The 22,963-nt window shown below is 51.7% G+C and overlaps 1 protein-coding gene across 4 annotated transcripts in view; it reads right to left on the reverse strand.

The window, feature by feature from the left end:
- Tspan9 (tetraspanin 9) overlaps window positions 1-22,963 on the reverse strand; it is a 179,629-nt gene that overhangs the window by 70,581 nt on the left and 86,085 nt on the right. For 3 of the 4 annotated variants that reach the window (XM_051155434.1, XM_051155435.1, XM_051155436.1), the window contains one exon: window positions 161-240. In XM_051155434.1, the coding sequence (XP_051011391.1) occupies window positions 161-223 (63 nt within the window). In that variant the 5' untranslated portion in view covers window positions 224-240. Of the gene's footprint in view, window positions 1-160; window positions 1,093-22,963 lie in introns of those variants that run through there. The other variant, XM_051155433.1, reaches the window with a different exon arrangement.

The following is a 22,963-nucleotide window of genomic DNA, read 5'->3' on the forward strand; positions in this document are numbered from 1 at the left end:
ATTCAGCCACGGATGAGAGGAGAAAAGGAAGATGCAAAAAGAGGGATGCGATATTTTTTTTTAAGCACTTACCTTAGAGCAGAAGAGAAAGGAGGAGAAGGAGGAATAGTGTGGAAAGCAAGGAGAGGGAGCAACTGAAGACTCAACGTTAAGGACTTACCCAGAATATCAAATTGAAGAGGAACATCATGTACTTCAAGCAGCAGAGGCAGCCTCTGGCCATGTTGCACTTCTTAAATTCTAGGAGGAACACAAAGGACAGGTCCAGGTAAAACACCACGTACTTGCTGCCTTTGGGCGCATTGTACTTGTCAGTCTTAACGCCGGCCTCCGTGCGGCTCTGACCCCGCGAACCCGCGGTGCCGTAGAAGGCGCCAGCCGTGAAGCCGCGGCCGAATGGGCGGCCAGAGGTGGACGGCTTGGCAAAGTCTGAGTCCTTGCTGTCCAAAGATGGACTCCGGTGGATCGAAGAATCCTCGCTACTCGACTTCTCCATGCTCGAGTCGTTCCCGGGGGACACGGGGGGCGGGGGGCATCGCTCCCAGAGTGGGACGGTGGGGGCACCCCGGTCGGGCACAGGTTCTGAGCGGGCGGACTGTTGGAGCTTTGCACGCCCCCTCTCTGCACCCAAGAGCACTCGCGGAGCAACCCGCTGCCTGGGGTTCCTTGCCTCTGGGACGGCGCCCCGCTCCCAGCCCTAGCCCGCTGGCCCGGGAGGGCTCTGCGGCACTGCTATAAGCACGCTTCTGGAGTCGGCTCGCCTACGTAACTAGGCTTCTTAGGGGAGGCAGCAATTTGACTGCTCTTTCCCTAGCGGCTGCACCGCCGACCGGACGCTGCACTCGAGGCCGAAGGGCGCCGGGATCCAGGCTCCGCAGGCACGCCTCTTCCAGCCCAGACTCAGCCTGGAGCCCCACCACTTTGCAGGAGCCCGGCCTCCCTTGCTCCGCGACTTTGAGGAGCCGCTGCCGGCTCTGGGCTGCCCGAGTGCACCACGGGCAGAGCTTCGGGATCCGCCGCAGCTGCAACCGCTGGGCTTGTCCTGCGAAATCCCAGGCCTGACTCTCGACTCTGGAATCGCCTAAAGCCCCTTCCCCGGGCTCTGGGCCCCGCCCCCTGCTTTGCATTCGACCAATGGGCTCAAGGCCTGCCTGGCTCCGGTGGGGGAGCTACCCCCCTCCCCAATGACATAATATCTTTAATAGGATTAGCGGTCCGCTGTGTGCCTAAACCAGTGTGCCCAGAGCCCTTCTAAATGTCAAGGGCTCAGTGGCTGGGAATGAACTAGCACCTCCATGGGAAAGCACTGGTCTCTTTTGCCCCAGCAAGACGGTGAGTAGAGGGGGACAGTTGGAGGTACCAAGGACCCAAGGAAGCCAGAGTGTAGTGTAGGGCTGGGGAGAAAAGCTGGAAGGTAAAGAATCGCAGCTACGACCAGGCTGGCCTCCGCCCCCTACGAATACCCGGCCTGTCTAGCCTGGGGTACATGGTCTCAAGCAGTACCTTTACACACACCCACACCACACACACACACACACACACACACACACACACACACACACACACGCTTTTGCACACGTGAGAATGGCTACTGCGCACCGGTAGAGGGACCGCAGCGGAGACGCAAGGTGTAGGAAAGCGCCCCCAGGCCTCCACGGGGGCGCGCCGCCCTCCCTGCTCCCTCCCTGCGTATACGCACGCACGCGCGCGCACGCGGCTCCGAAAGACTCCTGCAGCTGCGCGAGCCCCCGCCTCCGTGTTCTCGAGTGGGACGGTGGGCTACAAGGGGCAAGGGGCTCAAAGTGAGGCGCTGCTTATGCCAGCAGTAGCGCAAGGTAGCAGTGCTCTCTTGGTCACAGCCCGGGACCTCTTAAAGCTGAGGTCAAAAAAAAAAAAAAAAAAAAAAAAAGACAGAAGGAATGTGCTTGCCAGGGGAACGTCCAAAACAGCCCTTGATCCTCTTGCACTGCAATGAAGACAGCCTCCCCGGGGCTTGTGCAGAAGTCTGCATTGCTGACCTGGGGCCACCACGGATTGCAAATGATAAGAACTAGAAGGCTGGGGGTGGGGGAGACAGGGACCGAGTCTCTCTTTGTGCAGTGGAATCCCTAGTGTGGAAGCTAAGTTTTACCAGGCTCCCAGCACCTAACAAGGAGCTCTGCGCCTCCGGAAGACACTCCAGAGGGATGACCAAATGGATTAATCATGCCCTTCCAAGGGATAGAGGTGTCCACCCTGGAACCCTCAATCCTCTGTCCTGAGCCCTAAGGGGTAGCCCCTGAGGAAACATGGGATTGCTACTGCCTGCCCTCTAGACAGCACAAAAACCTCATTAGGACGGGAAGTTATTCATTACCAAGGAAGCACAGATGGACACAACTAGCCGAGGCGGTGCAGCAAGGGGGACAGAGATTCCAACTAAAAGGACTCACTCCACCTTCACTAGCCCCCCCCCATCCCACCCTAGAGGTGATAACTCTTAGATCCAGGGTACAGCTGCTTTAGAGACACTGCACTGTTTTCACTCTTCTGGACCCCTTCTGAAAAGGGGGGAGGGGGGACAGCTCAGCAGCAAAGTGTGGAAGCCACCACCAGCAGAATCTCTCCTGCTGGGCACAATGATCCTGGGATGTTGTCTGCAGAAAAAGGGGCAGATGTCTAGCTGGCTCCTGTGGGACTACCAAGCAGTCTGACCAGAATAGCTAATGCCTCCTGTCCTCTTCAGGACTGCTCAAGGATGCAGGGTTATCACATCTTTCTTACAGCATTACTTCATGTCCATCAGCTGGACTGGAGTCAGGGGTGCTGCTTTCCCCTGGTAGTTCACACCTGCCTGGCCACCATCCCTTCTGTCCATCCTTGTGGAGTTCAGGAACACCCGGATGTGTTAAGTGTGAAGTGAGCCAACAGGGGGTGAGACCAGTCAGAGAGGGTGGGCTCTGAACACAAGAGGTACTGTTATTATCTCTGGTGGAATGAGGCGTCACCAAGAGCCACCCTCATGCTAGCCCCTACCTACCTTGTTATCTTTTTCCATCTCTTCTCCCTAGCTCACACCTGCACCATACCAGTCTCCCCTGGTCCCTGAGCTGCCCCATGGTTGTGTCTGATTAGAAAAAAACGTATACCTCCAGGACTTAGGACCAAAAAGCCAGGTTGACAATAGGCAGGCGAGAGAAGAAGGCTGTCCAGTGCCACAGCCCTGCTCCCTCCTCAATCACACTTGTCAGAGCTACAGTGAAGTCTTACTATGACACCCAGCTGAGTCACTATCAGACTAAGAAGAGCAAATGCGATTCATCAGCCCTTATAATCTCCAGGCTGACCTATCTATCACATACGCGTGGTAACCACTCCGTTTTCCAGAAAAGAAAACGATGGGCCTGGGTGTGCTTTCCAAGCCCACATGCCATCCTCTCTTGGCTTTTAAACACTTGCTGCCCTTGGCAGTCTTCCAGTCTAACAAAAAAAAAAAAAAAAGATCAACAGGGAGCCTGAGATGGCAGGTCCTGATTCAGGGGATGGAGAGGTCATTAGCTAAAGGGATACTGAATGAGGGGTGGGGTCTGCAGGTCTTGGTGTGGTGCTCTGGACTGGACAGGTCATCAGCAAAGGCCTGAGGGCTGTAACAAAGAATGGAGAGAGTAGAGTGCAAAAGAACGCAGTGAGGAAGGAGGAGGGTATGTACTCTATCTTAGACAAAGGCAGATGGTCAGTACGTGCCCATCTTGCCCTCTGCCTCCTTGAGGAAACCATCCATTAGTGAGAGAAGGATCACTGTGACCAAGAGCATAGACACCAAGATGAATGACCAGAATGAATGGGACAAGCCCAGGGTCCCTGGAACCCACCATGTGGCTGTGGCAACCACCCTTCTACCCTCCCCACTAGTACCCAGGGAAGTCCAACAGAGTGGTAGGCTGACTGGGGAGCTGCCCATCATATGGCCTTGGACCAGGGCTCTTTGGGGATGGGGATGGGGGGCAGAAGGGGGTGTTGTCTTGAGTGTGGTCCACTCAGAAAGCAGTGAGGGGACAGGCCTGGGTGTGAACAAGAGGTACTTTGCAACCTACTTGTGGGGCATGTGAAAGTTGAAGCTATACTCTGTAGCTTTCCAGACAACCAGGCCCATGGCCAGCATGGAGCCTAGGAAGCTGAGCCTGGCAGCGTGGGGAGAAGAGAGGGTGAGAGGTCAGCAGTGGAAGCTGCCTCAGCTCCTGAGATTTGAAGCCTGAGACTCTCCTCTCTCAGGCCACTCACAATCCTCCCCAGCCTCACAGGTCCAGAAGAGCCTGGAGGTGCTGGCTGCCTTTTAAGAGGCTCCTCCTGTATTACTTTTTCCTTCTTTCTTTCTTTCTTTCTTTTCTTTCTTTCTTTCAAGAAAGAAGTAAAGCAAGTACAGACTTCTCAAAGAAGAGCAAGAAAAGTAAATGTGAAAAACCAGCATTCCACATCTCTCCTGACTGGCAGCCAGGAGATAGGGCTTCCTAGGAAATGCCAAGTGCTCAGTGCCTCTATAAAATGCACCAAACTGCAGGTGAAACGGGCTCAACCTTTGCTGGTTTCCTCACCAGCCCAGACACCTTCTGGCCCAAGCTGTCACTGCTGTATGCGACAGTGTGTTGCAGCATTTTACATGACACCAGTTTAGGGGAGACCAAGGTGGTGGGGCCTTGCAGTGAATAGGAACGAGCCAGCTGGTCAACCCTTGTAGAAAGAAGTTACTCGCCCCAGGTTCTAAACTCCCAATTTGGGATCTTCTTTGGCTATAGAAGGAACGCTTTCATTGCTGAGCGAACTCCTCAGGAACGCCTGAGTGGTCCCTAGCAGGGGCCCACCTGCCAGAGGTCTACATGAAAATTCAGTAGGCGGGAAACAGTGAAGAGGCCATGCTCCTATTTGCTAAGGAAGCAGAACAGCTGGAGCATGGATTTGAAATGGAGGATGACAAGAACTATGAAGAGGTGGAAAGTGGGGCGCTAAATGAAGCTAGGCACACACTACTCCAGTTAGCTCAGCTCTTGGGAGACTAGGGCAGGACTGAGTTCTAGGCCACCCTGGGCTATACTGGTGAAGGGGGAGGAAGCGGAAATAGGGGGTGAGGGAAAGGGAGGAAGAGGGAGGGAAAGATATTAAAGATACTTCTTTATTTTTTTGTGTGTTTGTGTATGGTTCCTAAAACTAAAAAGGAAAACAAGTAAGGTTTGTCCCCGTGGGAGGGCTCATAGTGCTAAGAAGGGATGAATTAATTGTTTAGGACATTAGAAATGGGGCAAGGCGCCGCTTCTAGAGAGCTGCTCCTCTCTCCCTCTTAGCACTCTGTTTACATTGTAATGACCTACCTGCCTTTGCTCTGGTCTGTGGGCTTCTAAAACACAACCGCAGTTACATGGTTACATCCTGGTCATTACACATATGCACCTAGTAGCTACTTGGAAGAAAAAAAAAAAGGAAGGCTATCATGCCCAAGCTGGACACTTGAGCTCCAAGTTCGTTCACCAAAGGATGGGACCCAAGCCAAAATCTATGGAATTGTTCCTGGAAGGGAGGCCACCTGAGGACATCAGACTCTGATGAGGCAGTCCAGGAAACACCCAGCAAGTGATGGGGGACAAATGCCATGATGTTAACTGATGTGCTCACAGCCATTGCCCCAATATATGACATGGCCCTGAATGGATGGATAAACAGGTAACAAGCTAACCTCTTGTCCACAGAGCCATTCTGGAAGATGAGTCCAGAGGTGGGGAGGCGGGGGGGGGATACCAGCACTGACCCCCTGCCTGTGCTGGGTATATAGAACCTGGTGGAGGGGCTCCCAGGGGAGCACAGACAGGGACACTGCTGCCTGCAGCTCAGTCCCAAGAGCTCATGTGAATGCCACAGTGTTACATGCCAGATTTCAAAACTCAAGAGCAAAGCCACTTCTGGCCTGCAGTCAACATGTGCTGGAAGCGTGGTTGCTGAGGAAGTCTAATGAGTCAGAGACCCTTGGACATACACAAGGACCCCACGACAGGGAAGCATGCAGTACCTCTAGCTGACTCAGTCACCTACGATTCTAAGAAACGGGACCACAACCAGTTCACTCCTGATCTAGCCAGAAGTACTGAAATATGGCTTCCAACCATGCAGAGCCACACAGTTACAGGGACTGTCACAAAGTCAACCTCATCCCCTGAAGCCAACTCACACTAGACATCTTTAGGGACTGAGACACCTGGACGGGTTCTGGAGAAGGCTTAGCTGTTTTCATAGGCAAGTACAGGAAGCAGGTCTATGAAACAGCCATGTGGAGCCTCTGGGCTTTGGGCCTTGGTAAATCTGAACACTCTATCATGAGCACCCAGCTGCCCTGTGTCTCTATGTCTCCAGCTGTACAATGAGACAACAACGCATACTTTCCAAGCTGCAGGTAAAATCAGACACCCGAGGTGAGGAATATAATTGCAATACACAAAGCACAGAGTCTGGGCCACAGAAAAACGTCCAGCACTCTGGAGTACCATGATCATGATCAACAGAAATAAAACTATAGTAAACAGAGCCCCCATCCCTGTCTGGTTAGGGCAGGGTTGAACAGAGAAAAAAAGACACCCCACCACCAACATGCAATGTCCTATGACTGAGAACGCCAGTGCCTCCTCTGACAGCTGATGACACCTGGGTGCTCGCTTGGTCTTCACCTGTCGTCTGAGTCCCAAGCACACAGACAAGACTCCTCTTGCCCACTGTCCCCATGTGGCTGTCAGGGGCGTCTTGGAGTTTACATTCCCCAAGGAGGCTGACTTACCCAGCACTTCCCTTCTTGATAAATGGCCTGGATGTCTAGCACATGGTCTAATCCAGAACCCTCACCCTCATCCTAGACTCCATATGTCACCTGCTCCAGACCAACCCTAAACCCTACCACAGTGTCTCTCTCCACCTCATAGGATGCTGCAAACACTGCCTGACCCATGCTACCTCATTGCTCACCCGGGGGTGGGGTGGGGGGCTGCACAAGCCCCAGCAACCTCCACAGCCCAACTGCAGGCACATCATCTTACCAAAAGCCTCTCTGCTTTAACACCTGTGGTGATGTCTCGTGCCCATTTACATTCTAATCATGTGCCCGTGTGTGCAGATACATATGTACAAACATGTTTGCTACTGTAGCATGATCCAAATTCTTGTTTTGTTTTGTTTTGTTTTTCAAGACAGGGTTTCTCTGTGTTGCCTTGGCTGTTCTGGACTCACTTTGTAGACCAGGCTGGCCTCGAACTCACAGCGATCCACCTGCCTCTGCCTCCCGAGTGCTGGGATTAAAGGTGTGCGCCACCACTGCCTGGCACATGATCCAAATTCTTAAAAGAACCTTGAAGAGGCAGGCATGGTGATGCACATTTGTAATCCCAGGGCTTGGGAGATGGAGACAGAAGGATCAGGAGTTCAAAGCCAGCCTTGGCTACATAGAGAGTCTGAGGCAGTCTGGGTTGTATGAGACCTCGTCTCTGAGTTTTTAAAAAGCCTTAAAGGTCCAGCCCAGTGGATCCTGCCTGCCTCTCCAGGCCATTCCCAGCCACTCTCTCCCACCCTGCAGGCTTCAGCAAACACTCCAAGCTCTCTTCTCCTCTCTGGGCATGCTGTTCCCTCTGCTTGGCCACCCCCCACTATGCATTCCCCAACTCCACTCCTCCTCAGTAAGTCTCTGGGATCCTTCACAAAGATCTCTCTTCTGGCTTTCTGGGTTCCCTACCTGTGGCTGCTAAGCTCCCTCCCCACCATTATAGTCTCAGAGTACAATTTGCCTGTTTCTCCCACAGTATTCATCACAGTTTGAAAGTATGTGTTTCTCCAAGTGACAATTTCCTGGCTGGTTCTCTCCCACTAGATCACAATGCCTTGAGCAGCAGAGCCTGATCTTTCTCATTGTTGCATACCCAGTACCCAGCACTACGGCTGACCCACAGGCCCAGCCTAGAATTTACTGATGAAACAAATTCACAAAAGCACAAAGGAGGGCATGTATAGGAGAGAGTCTGTGGGAGCTTTCCACTGCCCAGTCAGTGACAAGAGGCTCAGGGTGCTGGTTACCAGTTCCTCAACTATAACCCATGGGTGCTGGACTGGCAGATTCTCTATGGATCTTTGAGCTCTGATGCCAGCGCTTACAATTTGGAAGAAGATAAGGGATAGGCAAGCAGCAGAGCATCCTGGGAGGAGATGCAGTTGGGCAAAGTGGGCATGGAGCAGAGGTGCAGTGCACTCCATGTGCTGGCTGCCACATGCTAGCTGAGACTAAAACGAACAAGAATAGACCTGAAAGGAAGATGAGATTGGAGCACGGGAGGCCACGAGGGCAGCAAGACTCCGCATATCCCCTCTCCTCCTGTCATCAACTCCATCCCACACTTTTCCTGGACTACAGTCCCAACCAATCACCCCCTTCCTCTCCTCCCAGCTGCTCCCTTATTTGTAACCTCATTTCCTTGGGAGTCTGACTTGCTCATACCCACAGTCCAGTGGGCAACAGTATGGCCACGGCCATGTGTCCATGAGCAGAGAGTTTAACTTTAGAGTTAATGAGCTACAGTGTTACCTGGGCTCGCCTACCCCTCCCAGGCTGTGACCTGCTGAGGGCCAGCATCCTCTCTGTCCCCACAAGCATTCAGCCCCTTGAGACATTTTCTCAAGAGAGTCCCCAGCCAGACCCTTCTTTCTTCCTCAGGCCAATCACCTCCCTAGAAAAGCCTGGTGCCTGAGGCACTTATATTGGACAGGCATATGGGCCTGCAGCCCCACACGTGGCGATACCGGGCCATTCAGTCCCAGGAAGCAGAGGGAAAAGAAAGCAAGCATTTGTTATTAGTACTTATCGAGGAGGGCAGGTGGCTTCGGGAGGATGAGATAAGGCAGACGGCACGACACAGGCAAGTATGATGAAGCCTGAGGTTTATTGCTGTGCTCCAGTGGAAATTTACTGACCCAGCAAATATAATATTCCTAAACCACTCCACAGAGGACACAGACTTGCAGGCTTGGATAGTGCTCTCTGACCCAGCAAGCTGGCCTTAAAGCCAGGACCCTCATGCTGACTTTAGGAGCTACTGTCTGCTATCCCTTGTCCCTGTCTCCTTCCACTGTGCCTGGAGGCCACAGGGCTGGTGCTGGAGTCACCTGGGGGAGACGGAGCAGAAACAGCACTTAGCCATGCTCTACAGTTAAGATGAAGATGTACTCAGATGTCCAGCCAGCTCAGAGCCCATCAGAGGTAGTCGTGTGTGTTTCGTCTCCACTGACAGAGGGACGGTGTTCCTAAGAGTAGGTCTCCCTGCTGGATGTCTGACGACTCACAAATTTCACAGGGCACAAGGCACCTTAGGGTCTCAGAACCTCCAGGGTCACTATAAGAAGCAAGGCATAAGCAGGTGCTCCCACCTGGCTCCTTCTGTCCTCCTTCTTCAGGCTGGTTCAAGACACTGAAGATGTCTCCAGCTAGAAGGTCATTCTGAAAGCACCCAGTGGCCCCCCAAACCCTCCAAACATCTTTCCTCATGTGAAGATACTTGAGGTGAAAATTGCCGTAAGCCGCCCCTTTCCTCGGCCATCTGGCCTCCCAAACCTCTAGCAGCTCTAGGAAGTCTTTCCAAAGTTGTAGATAGATTGAGTCAACAGAAGTTCATTCCCATTGTCACCCAATCAAACTGGATGTGTATGACCCATTATGCCACACTTTCTCAGCCCAGGTCCAGAATGCACATTCTGTACACACACACCACCCTGAAGACAGTGACACACACGCATTCCCTGACACAAGCTCCCTCCCTGTTACTGCCCTCTGCCTGCCAGCTCCTACCTGGGCTCTCTGCTACCAGGTCTCCTCCTTATTCACCCTTCCATGCGTTAAACATTATTGCTACAAGGTAGAGTCATCACACATGTTTGACACTTCCACTGCCTGGCTGGTGTGTCTTTACCTCAGTGGATCCCCGCCACCTGTCCTCCCTGCTGAAGATCATCCATCTATAGTCACCCTCCAGATTCAGCCATCTCCAGAAACCATAACAGAGGTCAAACGCCCATCCTGGACCCTGTGAGCCTCAGTGTGTCCAGGTGCCCATGTAATTCTCGGCCCTCAAGCTCAGCCTCAAGAGGTGCTTCTAATATCCTAGCCAGACTGAGAGCCAGGGCACATCTGCTCCTCCCCTCCCCGCCTGCTGCCAGAGCAAATGCCAGCCACACCCATGCTTGGCTGGACTGAGCAAGGACAGGCATTAAGGAGCCACCCCTCTCCTCCTAATCCCCAAGCCTGCACAGGAGTAAAGCCTTGCCCTATCCATCTTTCTGAAAGGGCATGGTCTACCCCCACCCCACCCCACCTGCATCCTGAAGAGATGCGCTTGAAGCAAACACACTGAGACCGGGGGCCATACAAAAGTCTCAGGGCCCTAGTTCTATCCCAGGCTACCCAGGCAGGAGACTAGCAGTTTTCTGAGCTCAGGGCATGTGATTGATGAATGAATGAATGAGTGAGTGAGTGAGTGAGTGAATGAATGAATGAATGGGCACACTTCTATTTTCTCATCCATGAAATGGAGAAGGTGTGATTATGAGGGGCAGGTGATCTGGGAAATCTCTTTATCTACTAGAAAGCACTGTCCTCTGGACAGCCATTCACACTCACGCTCTGGCTGACTGGCACATGTCATAGGAGTTTGCCAAAAACAAAGGAGACCACACGAGTTAACTGGTCGCTAAAGAGTTCCTCAGCATCCATACAGTGCCCATCCTGGACTCACCACTACGGTGTCACCAGGGAATGTCTTTGCTCCGTCTGTGTCTTGGGAAGAACAGAATAAGTGGACTGAGAATGTACAACTATAAGTGCTGGGGGGTGGGGGGTGGGCCCTGCTCAGAGGAGAAGAAGGCAGACAAAGAAAAGTGGCTTGAGCCGGGGCTGGCATGACATCCTAGCAGGAGGAAGACAGAGGAGGGGGAGTTGCAGAGCAGAGATAGCATAAGCAAAAGAAACGCTTCCTGGGACCAGCTCTTTGTGAGGGACTTTCGTACTTCTGATCCTATCGGATGCTCACACCAGACCCCTGCAAGATAAAAGCAGGGGACGTGTTCCAAGTTCTAAATGAGAAATCAGTTCAGAAACTTGGGGGAAACCGACGTCTCTTGACTTCTAAAACAGACCTGGCAGCTTTAACTGAGCCCAGCGCTAGGCTCTGCTTTTGTGTACGAGGCCGGCGCGGACTGAGGCACACTTCACACCCTGCACACACATGGGGACAAAGGAAAGGAAAAGAAGCTGGATTTAAAAAAACAAAAAGCAAGCCTCCATTAGGATTCCCCAGTCAGGACAATCATGAAATTTCCACATCCACTGAAACCTCGTGGGACACGCATGGCCTGCCTACCCTGGGAGGCGTACCGCTGCTTGCCCGACCACCACCTTCAGCACCTCCAGCCATTGCTCCCTATGCCCTTTCACACTTCACAGACCATGAACACAGACGCTTTGCCAAATGAAAGCAAAGGCGGGCCCTGCCCTCCAAAACCACGGTCCAGCAGAGTGGAGATAATAAAACAGCAATAGACTACTAAGTGCTTACCCAGCAGCCCATGGGGGGAAGCCCTGGTCCACAATGCTTACCAATGGCCACCATGGCCAATTGCAAACAACCCATCGTTTAACACCAGCTGGCAAATTCTCTGATTACTTACTACGACTCTCAGTTGGCAGAGTATGCGGACTTTGGCCAACTGTAACAAACCCACTCTCTTCCCTCTGAAAGAAACTCAAAGGCAGGGAGTAGAAACCCATGCCGAGCGGGGCCCTCCTCACACAGACAGTCTCCGTGGTTGGGGTTTGTGGCCTAAAAGGAGGGAGGGGAGCTTCCTTGGTCTGCTGAGTCCTCCCCAGAAAGACAAGTGCAGTGATCCTGTCCCATGAAGCAGACCCAATCAGTGCTCTGTGTAAAGCCCTATGCCTTCCCATGGCTCCCAGAGTAAAAGATGAAAGTCTTACAGGATCACTCACTCTCCCCACCCCGACTCTAGCCACACTACCCACTCTCTTCTCTTACTTCAGCCTCTTCATCCTAGGTGCTCACTACACCTGAGCATTCGTTCCTCGGGATCTCCACACGGTGAACTCCCCTGCCTGCTTAACCGTCACTCAGATGTCTCCTCCAGGACCTCCCCGCCAACACTCTCACCGCGTTCTGCTTTCTCCATTCCACTTACTGCCCAAACACAACGGAACTTACGTTTTTAACTACATAGATTGTTTATGATGCCGCCACCCACTAGAAATGCCCTTTAGAAGGGCAGGGATTTATTATGTCTGTCTCACTCATCGCCATAGTTCCACAGCCAAGAACGGAGCTCCACATGTGGTGGGTGTGTCCTGAACATTTTTCTGCCTGAGTGAATGAAGGCAGGGAGGGCTGGAGGTGGTTTCTCTTAGGTACCATCTTGATTTGCTTAGAGGAGGCAGCTAGGATGAGGAAGCACCTCCCCAGTTTATCGCCTGCCCAGGAGAGACCCCGGATGCCTTGGCCCTGCCACTGGAACCTAGCACAGGTGTCCCCTGTCCCAACTCTGACCTTTACTTGCTCTGTTCATTTAGGCTATAATGGGGCTCTACATAGCTAACCCTGAACAGCAGAAAGCGCAGGGGAGAAGGCCAAGCAAGATACCAAAACTGAAGGCCTCTGAGCTGCCGTGGGAGACCTGAGGTCACGATTGAGGTGTTCCTTAAAAGGTCCAGGGAAGACAAGCCCTCTGCACCCCTAGACACCAGTTACATGCCTCCAGCCACTTCGTTACCCCATCTCCTACTCTGAGCCAAGAAACCCCCCAAATGCTCTCTACCCCAGTGGTTAGGGCCAAGCGGCTGCCCCATCATGCCTCAGGCAGGCTCCCCACATGCAAGGCGGACAGCTCATACTGCTATTTTAAGTTCTGCACGCCCAGCTGTAGCACGTAACCACAGCAGGCGGCCTGCCCGGGTGAGAGATAGATAAACTAGCTCACTGAGACGGCTGACTTGGGAGTTAGGCAGCGGGGCCTGGCCATCTACCCCCTTTCACCAGCCCTCGGTACAGAGACCAGAAACCCCCAGCCACACCTTCCAACCTACAGGTCATAGGAACATGAGTCAGGGCCGGTCTTAGGCACATCCAGATTCCATTTCTGAACGTGACCCCAGGCTACACAGCAAAAAGGACTCCTAGCCCCGCCCAAAGCTAGCACAGCACCCTTGTCCTGATAACAAGAGTCAGACAGTAAAACAGCCCCAAGGGATGAATTCTATGCTATCTGAGAAAGACTCCTCACCGTCCCCCACCACGGAGCCCCTCCCACTACTGCGCTAGTCAGACTGCTTCACTCAGCAAAGAAGTGTTGGTGACATCTACATACGTCCTAAAGCTAAAGCCAAAGTCTAGAGATAGGCTTTGTCATTGTCATGTTTGGTAGCATGTCCTCTGACCTCAATGGACACGAAAGCTAAGAACAAAGACCATAGAACCAAGGAACGGATGGAGTCTAGCAACAACCCCCCCCCCCACCCAGTGAACCTCCACACAACTCCAATGACATCATCCCTCTGTAACACATGGCGGCCATATTCCAACCTTTATACCACCAAACAATATCTGTGTGACTGGATGCTGCCTTGGGAAGAGAAGGAAAAAGCAGGCGCGTTGGACATGGGCTAGCACCAATCCAGCCTCACACTTCAGGACATCAGCAAAATCACCCAGGGCGGGACAGGTCACGCAGGCCCAGGGCCACCAACAGCATCCTACAACTCTAATTGCACCGTTTAAGCAGCATCAGCACCACTGAGAGAAGAGCTAGCCAGCAGGTGCTGTAATTAGGGAGCTCTGGGACCTGGCTCCCTGTCACCGTCTACCTCAAGCCAGAAGTACCCACCCACACCTTAAAGAAATAGACTCACTTTCTGGGCTGAGGGAACAGCATTCTCCCTTCCTCTCCTTGGCTTCAACCTCTGTGGACAGACTCTTCTAAACAGACAACATTTTATAAGCAGTGACAGCAGCTATGCATATGGGAAAATGTATGTGGTCAGAGGCGGTTTACTGGCATGACCTTCACAGGGTACCAGGAGGTAACAGCAGCAGACACCATCCCTCACAGTCTGAAAGGCCTGAAAGACTTGAGGCCAAACACCTACTGGTCAGCACCCACTTCCTCAGAGTCCTGGCCCAACACTCTGCACAACGCAGTGTGCTTTCTAAGCAGTTTCTCTGTGCTTCCCAAGCCTCCTCTTTTAGAAGCTGCGAGTCAGAAGCAGCATGCAAATTCCTGGCCCGTGCTGCTCTGCTAAGTTGGACTATCTGGAGGCTGGACCCTGACACAGCCGCTCTGTTAATAAACTTTCCAGGGGATTCTAAAATGTGCTACCATTTAAGGGTTGTGGCTTAGACGGCTGTCTTAGGCGACTGGCTCTTACTGGCTCTTCCTTTCCCTACAAATACAGGGGGTGTGCCACGAACTCAAGAAAACATTCTCCTGCTACAGATGCTGGGGCAGGAGTTTCTCACTGTTATCCCTCAACCCCTCTTCTGTAGGGGTTTGCACAGAAGACCAAAGCAGCCTCAAGACATTTTAAATGCCTCTAAAGTGACACTGCATCATGGTTTGGGCATGAAAAGTCCTCCAAGGACTCATGGGCTTGAACAATGGATCCTCAGCTGGTGGTATTGGTTTTGGAAGACTGGAGCCTTTGGGAGATGGAGCCTAGCTGGGAGACACAGGGCCGTGTCTGATTCCAGCCCCACCTCTCTACTTCCTGACTGGGGCTATTACGTAACCTGCCACTCCACAATCCTGCCACGCTGCTCTGATTCTTCTCCTTCTGCCTCTAATTCAGCTCCACCCTGGCCATTCCAGTCTCAGAGATGATCATATCATTTCACTAAGTTCCCGACCAACCTGCCCCAATTCTCAGCTTCAATCAGCCCTCTGTCCCGGGGCCTGGAGGTTCCTCAAGCTGATGACCCAATTAAAGATCCTCCTTGTGGCCACAACACACAGCTCCTTCTGCACGGCCCCTGGGTAAATGGATTGCCTAGACAGCGCAAGAGGGCACAAACTGCAGGTGGACTGTCAGCTGCGGAGAACAGGACACCACAAGTCTCCTTCAGCTCCTACCACAGCCTCGTCATGTGCCGCTACTCAGTAAGCCAATGGATGCATGGATGGTTGGACAGACAGACAGATGGATGGATGGATGATGGATGGAAGGAGGGATAGAGGGATGGATGTAATCCAACCAACTGTGCTAATGCAAATGCTAAGGAACAGGAAATCACAGGAAGAAAGGCAGAGGTTGGTAAGAGACCCCTTCAACAAGGTTGTTGGCGTTCTAAGGTCCCTGAGGGCGCACTAACTGCACTCCTGCCTCCCAACCTCTGACGTTTCCATCTTCTGTCAGTTACTAGAATTAGCAAATGAGCAGTTTCCGCATCCCATCAGCAGATCATCTCCTGAGCAGAAGCTGCCTGAGCTGTTAGAATTAATTGAGTAATTAACTTCCCACATCTGCACCCCTTTCTTTGGGCAGGAGGGGCTGACAGATCAGAGGCCATGGCTCTACATCCCATAGCTTCGCCACCAGTTCCATGTTGCCAAAAACCCAGTACACTCCTTACCACACACAGCCCCTCCCCAACAGAGACGTCAAAGCCCTACGGTGGCCCTGTAAGACACACATGCATGCACACTCAGCATCCGCACCAACTGTGCCTTGAACCATTCAGTGAACTTACCTTCCGGCTGTGGCTTGATTTAAGCTCAGCCACTGACAGACATCACGGGGAGCCTGGCAGATCCAGGTGGGCAAAGGAAGTCAGATCATAGAATTGATGGATTTCTGGAGAGGCAGTGGAGAGCAGAGGGAAGGGCACAGGAGGTAGGGCCAGAAGACTCAGGTCTGAGGCAAGGTTCTGCCTGTGGACAAATCACTTCACCCCTGTAGGCTTCAGTTTTCCTGCAGGCAAGGTGCCGGCCTGCTGAGCTGTCCCAGGATACAATGGACTCACAGTATTCTTGCTTACCCTCTCCTCCCCTCTCCAGAAAGGGCAGAGAACAAACAGGGGCAGCGATGACACTCTGCTCAAACTTTGCTGGAGTATCTACGTCACTCCTCAGGTCCCACGACAAGCTCTTTCTTCCTGAGCCCCAGCTGCCTGCCTTGGCTTTCTATGTAGGAAGGGTGCATGTGACGAACAATCAGCCACTTCCGCGTTCTTTAAAAGTTACCCAGCTTCCTCATCTAAATTCACAATAAATCCCTAACAGTGTGCAGTTGGTGAACTACATACAGAAGGCGCCTGATTCAGTACATGGCATGAGCTATAGCTACTAAGTAGTGGAGAAGTGGAGAATTATTCTTTTAATTCTAATTATCACTGGTTTGCCTAATAGAACGTCTTCCTTCCAGAGCCTGATTCCCCTCTGAGTACCAGGCTCTCACTGGAGAAAGATGACGTCACAGTCCTTCCCTTCTCTATCACGGTTCCCTCTCTCGACCCTGGGCCACCCTTTCACAGCCCTCCCCACCTCTCCTCTGCTAATGCCTGCCCCTAAACTCCCATATCTGGTCCATGCAGTGCCTCCAATACCCACTGAAGCATCTAGCACACAGTAGGCACACAGGGTGCTCAATTCTGGAATCTACTATTGCCAAAGGCTATATAGTCTATGAGGTCTCTGGATCTGCGTGCTGGGTGCTGTCCCTGTAGGCTGACACACACTGCCTTCTCCATGCTCCACAGCACACTGAAGACACACGGCCTAAACCACCAGGACGCCATCTGCCGGCGCTCTCCTCTCAATAATGTCCCCTAAGGTAGAGGATGCCATGACCAGCACAACTGCAAACATGTTAAGCTCCATCATACAACGTGCAGACACTTTCTCGTCTCTCGGTTTTAGAGGAACTTACAGAAATTTTGCATTCAACTCTATTAGGTATCACCCAATTGGGTGCCTTCCATAATTAAGAAAGGAAACTGAAGCCCCAAGCATGGAAGTAGCATATCCAAGGTCCAATGCAATTCTGGGGCAGACTTGAGACTTGAGACCGGGTCTAGCTCTTAGTCCAGACGACTGACAGTACCCGCATGGAACACCAGGCTGTTAGTGCCCGTCATCTCCAGCCCTCCAAAGCCACCCACACAATAAATATCCCATTTGGCAGAAAGAGAAAGTTTAGGTAGCTCACCCTGAGCCATTTAGCTCATGAGCACAGGACCAACTAGAAAGCCAATCTGCTCCATGTACCCCAGAGCCACTAAACAGGCCTATGTCCCACAGAAGTCTCCAATGGGTCTCAATACCAAGTCCACTTCTCTTCCCTTCGCTGAAAAGAGTGTCAACAACAACACGGTCACTTAACTGGAAGCCCAGAGAGACCTCAGGCCCTGCCCCTCTACCAGCCCCTAAGCCCAGAATCCACCCCCACCCTCTTCCTGTCCACATACCCCGGTCCTGTTCCTTAACCTATCTAAAGATTATCAAACGCCCAGGCTGCACTCCCCAGGTCCCTCCTGTCTTCCACATTGCCTTCTATTATGCAAGCCCTAGCAATTGCCTTTCTGACATAAATCTGGTCCGGGGTTGCTTCAACGTAAAAATCGTTACTTTTATTCCAAACGCAGGGAACCTGGAGTACATACATTCCTACAACCTGGCAAGTCCCTCCACTCAAACTCTGGTATCAAGACCCAACTCAAAACTGGCCTCTTTACTTGGTTCCTCCCCTTTTGAGTTCCTTCCAGCAGGGCTAGCCAGTGTCTCTGCGATGGCACCCTTCATGCAGCGTTGCCTCTGTGTGCCTTGTGCCCCCCTTTCCTACCCAAGCTCCTTGAGGGCAGGGCACTGTGGGTTCTATGAGCCCCCTAACTCCCAAGCACAAATTTGCTGATTTATTTGGTGTCCTGAGGTGCTAGACTCTAACAGCTCTCGACAAATGTTGCTGAATTAGTGAAACCACCAATCAGGGCTCTGATTAGAATTTTATAAATGATAAGCCTCAATCAACCCCGGGAAAGAGCCATGTTTGACTTAAGACCCAGGTGCTTTCGGAGAGAGAGTGTGAAAACATGATGCGAGGGTCCTTGCTAGAAGGCACACGTGGCTGACAGGCACCTATTCTGAAAGCACCGATGACAAAGAAGATGGGAAAGCCAATTTCAAGAATGAAATAACCTGGGTTACACTGACTGGGCCTGTGCTGTGACCCAAATGGATTCATATGTTAATTGTCTCCGTTTGCTCTACTCTGTAGCAACCCCCAGATCAACCACAGGTTGTGACCCAATCGGGCTATGAAATCAGTTGAGTGGGTCAGCAGAGGATTTTTGGACAAACAAAACAAATACACGGATCTGGATCCTGGCATCTGTGTCCACGGGAGCCTCACTTCTGATACTGAAGAAGAGAAAGGGAGGGGAGGCAAGAGACCATAGTCACACAGTAAATTAAAAAAAAAAAAAAATCAGTGAGATGGCTCAGTGGGTAAAGGCACTTGCCACAAATGCCTGGTGACCTGAATTGCATCCCCAGAACCTATGAAAGGTAATTAGTGAGAACTGGCTCCACAATGTTGTCCTCTGACCTCCACACTTAAGCTCTGGCATGTGTACATTTTGCACACATATGCACGCTTAAAAAATAATTAATAATAACAACAACAACAAAAATAGTTTTTAAAATTAAATAATTACTTCATGAAATATTTTTCTATCATAACTGAGTGTGTGTGCGTGCGTGTGTGCGTGAGTGCATACATGCACATATGTGACAAATCACAGAGTTTGGGAAGGAGCCCCTGCACCTCTGTAGAGACATGGATCACCCACAAGAGTCTCAGTGATCGTGGGTTGATGGCCCACTAGAGCATGTACTTTCCAGACACTGAATTCTGAGCTGGTCCCCTCCTGCAGGGCCACACCTGGACAGGAAGGCTGACCCAGCTGCATGAAATACCTGGGGATTCACTCTCAAACATGGCAATAAGTTTTATGAATGCCAAAAAGTTAGGCACACCATGAGAAGAAAAAGAAAGGTGTCCCTAGGCCATCTGACCCAGTGGCAGCTGCAGACTCTGGCTAGGAATCTGAACTCTGGGTGCTTTTCTGCAGGGCCCCAGCTCTCCAACGCACAATATATAACCCAGACTCTTCATTCATGGGTTCATCGCTTGATTGCTGAAACAAATCAAAGTTGGCTTTTTACAAACCTATGACGTGAGCTCGGCACAGAACTACACCTGTGTGATCTATTAGATTACAGAAAACCAATTCTAAATTGAGCCAATATTTTATCCGTTACAAATTCCACTCAGCTGCCTGCCTCATCTGTGCGTAGCAGACAGAACCTCCCACTGGGTCTCCAAAACAGAAGGGAAACATCATACCCTCTTGGGTCCCAAGGTTCCACACTGGAGGAGGATGATGGCCTCACCTCTTGTTTTAGTCAAGGCAGAAGAGAGGAACAGGCTTCAAATGCAACAGGAAGAAGCCTGCAGAGGGGCACTGTTAAGGACAGGAACAGGTGACCTGAGCAGGTGTTAGCTGCAACCCTAGGCCAGCTGAGCCTGCCCCACCTGGGGTACACCCGGCCAAGTGTCAGGGTGTGTAATTTACCCTGCATGGCTGTTCCCAGTCCCTTCCTTCCTAGATGACTTTGGGAGGTGCCTTCCTGTCTGTGGCATCCCTGGTTCCAGGATAAGGCAAGATGATGACTTTGGGGTTGCCACAAACAATTGGATCTCCCGAGGCTCCCAGCGCCTATTTCTAGATCCTGATGGGGTCCCGTCTAATGCCAGCGTCATCAGAGGAATCCAGGGCATTCCAAGCTCAGCATTGTTCAAATCACACATTCCTCTGCATAAAAAGCTACGGAATAACTCTCATTCCTCCATCCTCCCAGGAGAAACCACATCAGAGGGCGAGCAACCAGATCTCTCTGTGTAATGAGGACCAAGGAAATAGGCAGGTGGGAGCCACAGAACGTCTACACAATCCCCTGCAGTGTACCCAGAAAGATCACTTGCCCGGACCCACAAGCCCAGCCCACCCTTCAAACACAATGTCACAAGCAAATAGGGGCAGGGCAGAGTCCTACCTGTCCCCTCAGCCTGGACACAGCTTCTCCTAATTGTCTCAAACTATGTAAGAACCACACCTAAGCTTTCAGGAATGAGCTGGTGACTACACTGAGTCTTGTAAGTGTCAAGCACCGGGGTCAAAGACCTCCATCTTTATGGCTCGCCCATCATGCTAAAGACAGATGCAGATGAAAAAAAAAAAAAAAATACACCACGCAAGTAGGGAGTGGAAGAAAGGGTTAGGGAAGGAACAAAAGATCAGCAAGACCAAGGAATACAGGGCATGGAAGGAACCCAGCCGGCCCCTCACCACAATGTGATAACACATGCTGCACGCCCAGCCCTGAGCGGCCTGTGGAAGGGAAGCCAAGTCAAATGCAAGACCCCAGACAGAAGAGCCAATGGGAGCTCACGATCTGCCCAGAGACCCCTGGCAGACTCAATGCCTTCTAATGGCAGAACCAGTGCTGTGCTCTCGAGTGCAAACTGTGTCTACATTTCTACGGTAAGAAATTTCACAACTTCCTCTTTCGTTCTTTCCTTGGTTGTTTGGGGGAGTTGTGGTGGTGTGGTGCTAGGGTTAGAACCCAAGGCCTCATCCACTCCAGACAAGTGCTGACACAGGTATGACTGTAGGTGTTTCACCGTCTTCATCCCACCACACCCCTACATTCCTTGCTCAGTGGCTCTCAAAGGGCTTCTCGCATCTCCTGTGTGACCTCTTCTATCTAGGCCTCTTTTTACACAAACGTTGGCCACTTTTCCAAAACTCCCCACCCTCCAGAGGATCTCAATGGCTCCAGCGTGCATCGTGTCAAACAAGACTGGGTAGGCTAGGAAAGCCTGACAGTATCCAATTCTCAGTGAAGTGATGGGAGGGTGGGTCCTGGTATTCAGTAAATACTGGAGTTCCTATTCAAACTTCTCCCAGGGTTTTCTCTACCCTAGGTTGATGTATCCTTGGCTATGCCTTGGTCCTGGACCTAGAATGGAGCCCAAGACACCAAATGGCAGGGACAGGCATCTCAGTGGCAGGGAAGTCGTTCAACTATTGAGCTTTCTTTTAGCCAGCCTTTGCACTGTGCTTGGACCAAGAAACAAAACATTCAAACTAATCGGCAGATACTAACAGATGTCCTCTAAGACCATACAGGAAAGGGCAGGCATAGCACATTAAAATGTCCTGGCATCCACTAAAACCCAGGCGACATAGGGAGGTGCCTGGTACATGCTAGCTGCTTCTTCATGGCAGAAAGGACATGCTTCCTCAGGCCTTTGCACACACTGTTCCCTGTAAGGAATACATACCTTTCCCAGTTCACTCGGGTTCGCTACGGAGCCACTGTCTTCTCCACCCCAGGTACACATGTTCTCCTCCGCTCTCTGAGCACCCCAAAACTAAGGTTCTTGCTCCACACAATGCTGCAGTCCTCACCCTAACACTGGAGAAATAAGAACAGGGGTATCCTTATTCCTCTGTGGATCCCAGAACCTAACATGGCGCCTAGAATGACAGATGAAAAAAAAAAAAAAAATGACGCGCATGTGGAAAGTGCTCAAGACTGGGAAGGTCCATGGAGGCAAAGGCTGGGGCGAAGCCCACGCCCATGGCTCTTCAGACCTCACTGGATCAGATGGGCAGTGCATGTTTCCCCAACCCACCCCCCAAAAAAGCAGCAGGGGCACTAGCATGGTTCTCCTTAATGCAGATTCCAAAACTTAAAAATCAATGCTCATTTTCACAATACTTCTGCAAGAGCCTCCATCCCTGCTCAGTCCTGGGTCGCTATTATGCATCCTTCCTCTTAGAAAGCAACTCTTACTGCAGCGCTGTGATGCCATTCACACAGTCCACCACAGGGCAAGAGGAGTGAGACAGGAGGAGAAACTGAGGCTGCAAAACAAGGCGCTCGAAACACTGAGCACCTCTGCACTAGAGAGAAACTCTTTCTGGGGGCATTTGGGGATGCTCCCTCAAAGCCAGGCCCTCTTGTTAAAAGTTCCTTGCCTTCTGGAAAGTTCCAGTCTCTAGCTCTCTCATGGCTCCCACGGGCACAGCCAGACAGTCTAGGGCTTTCAGTGTATTAAGAGCTAAGAAAAAGGAGGCCAGGATGACAGGAAGCACAAGGAATCTGGCTTGCCATACCCAGGCTTCCTTCCTGGCATCAGTGGAACCTGGTCCCATACGTTCTCCAGCTGCACATGGCCTGGGTGCCAACATCCCGCTTCCTTCTGTCTCTCTGACTCACCCATGTATGACCACAAGTCCAGATACCCTAGTGCCTCCATGATCAAGACCAAAGAAGAGCGATCACTCCCATTCCTTACCACTTCCAATTCTGCTGCCATCCCCGCTTCCAGGTCCCTCAGAACTGTAAGTGGCACACCAGCTTTATCTCTCAAGGGCCATCTTCACAGAACACAGGGTAAGTCAGAGGCTTGTCCCAACGTACCACATCACAAGAGGCAAAGCTGGTGGCAAAAGCCTTTAGAGTCTTCCTGGCTACCCTACTTAGAAAACAGGGAGGTAGCAGCAAAGGAGGCCACGCTCCTATACCACTAAAACAAGAGGCACTATCCGCATATAGGAACAACAGGAGAGCAACTGGGAGGGTATGCTGGGCCTGTAAGGAGGACATTTATCTCAGGACAATGGACACAGCCATCTCCTCACTGCACAGAAGTATGGGATGTGGGAAACTGAAGGCAACCTGGAGTCACTCAGGCACCAATCCCTCTGAACAAATGAGGGAGAAGAACTACACACACACACACACACACACACAGTTTCTGGCCTCCCTGGTCCATGAGCGTCCTACTATGCTCTAT

This window comes from Acomys russatus, chromosome 13, assembly GCF_903995435.1.
Source record: "Acomys russatus chromosome 13, mAcoRus1.1, whole genome shotgun sequence".
Lineage (NCBI taxonomy): Eukaryota > Metazoa > Chordata > Mammalia > Rodentia > Muridae > Acomys > Acomys russatus.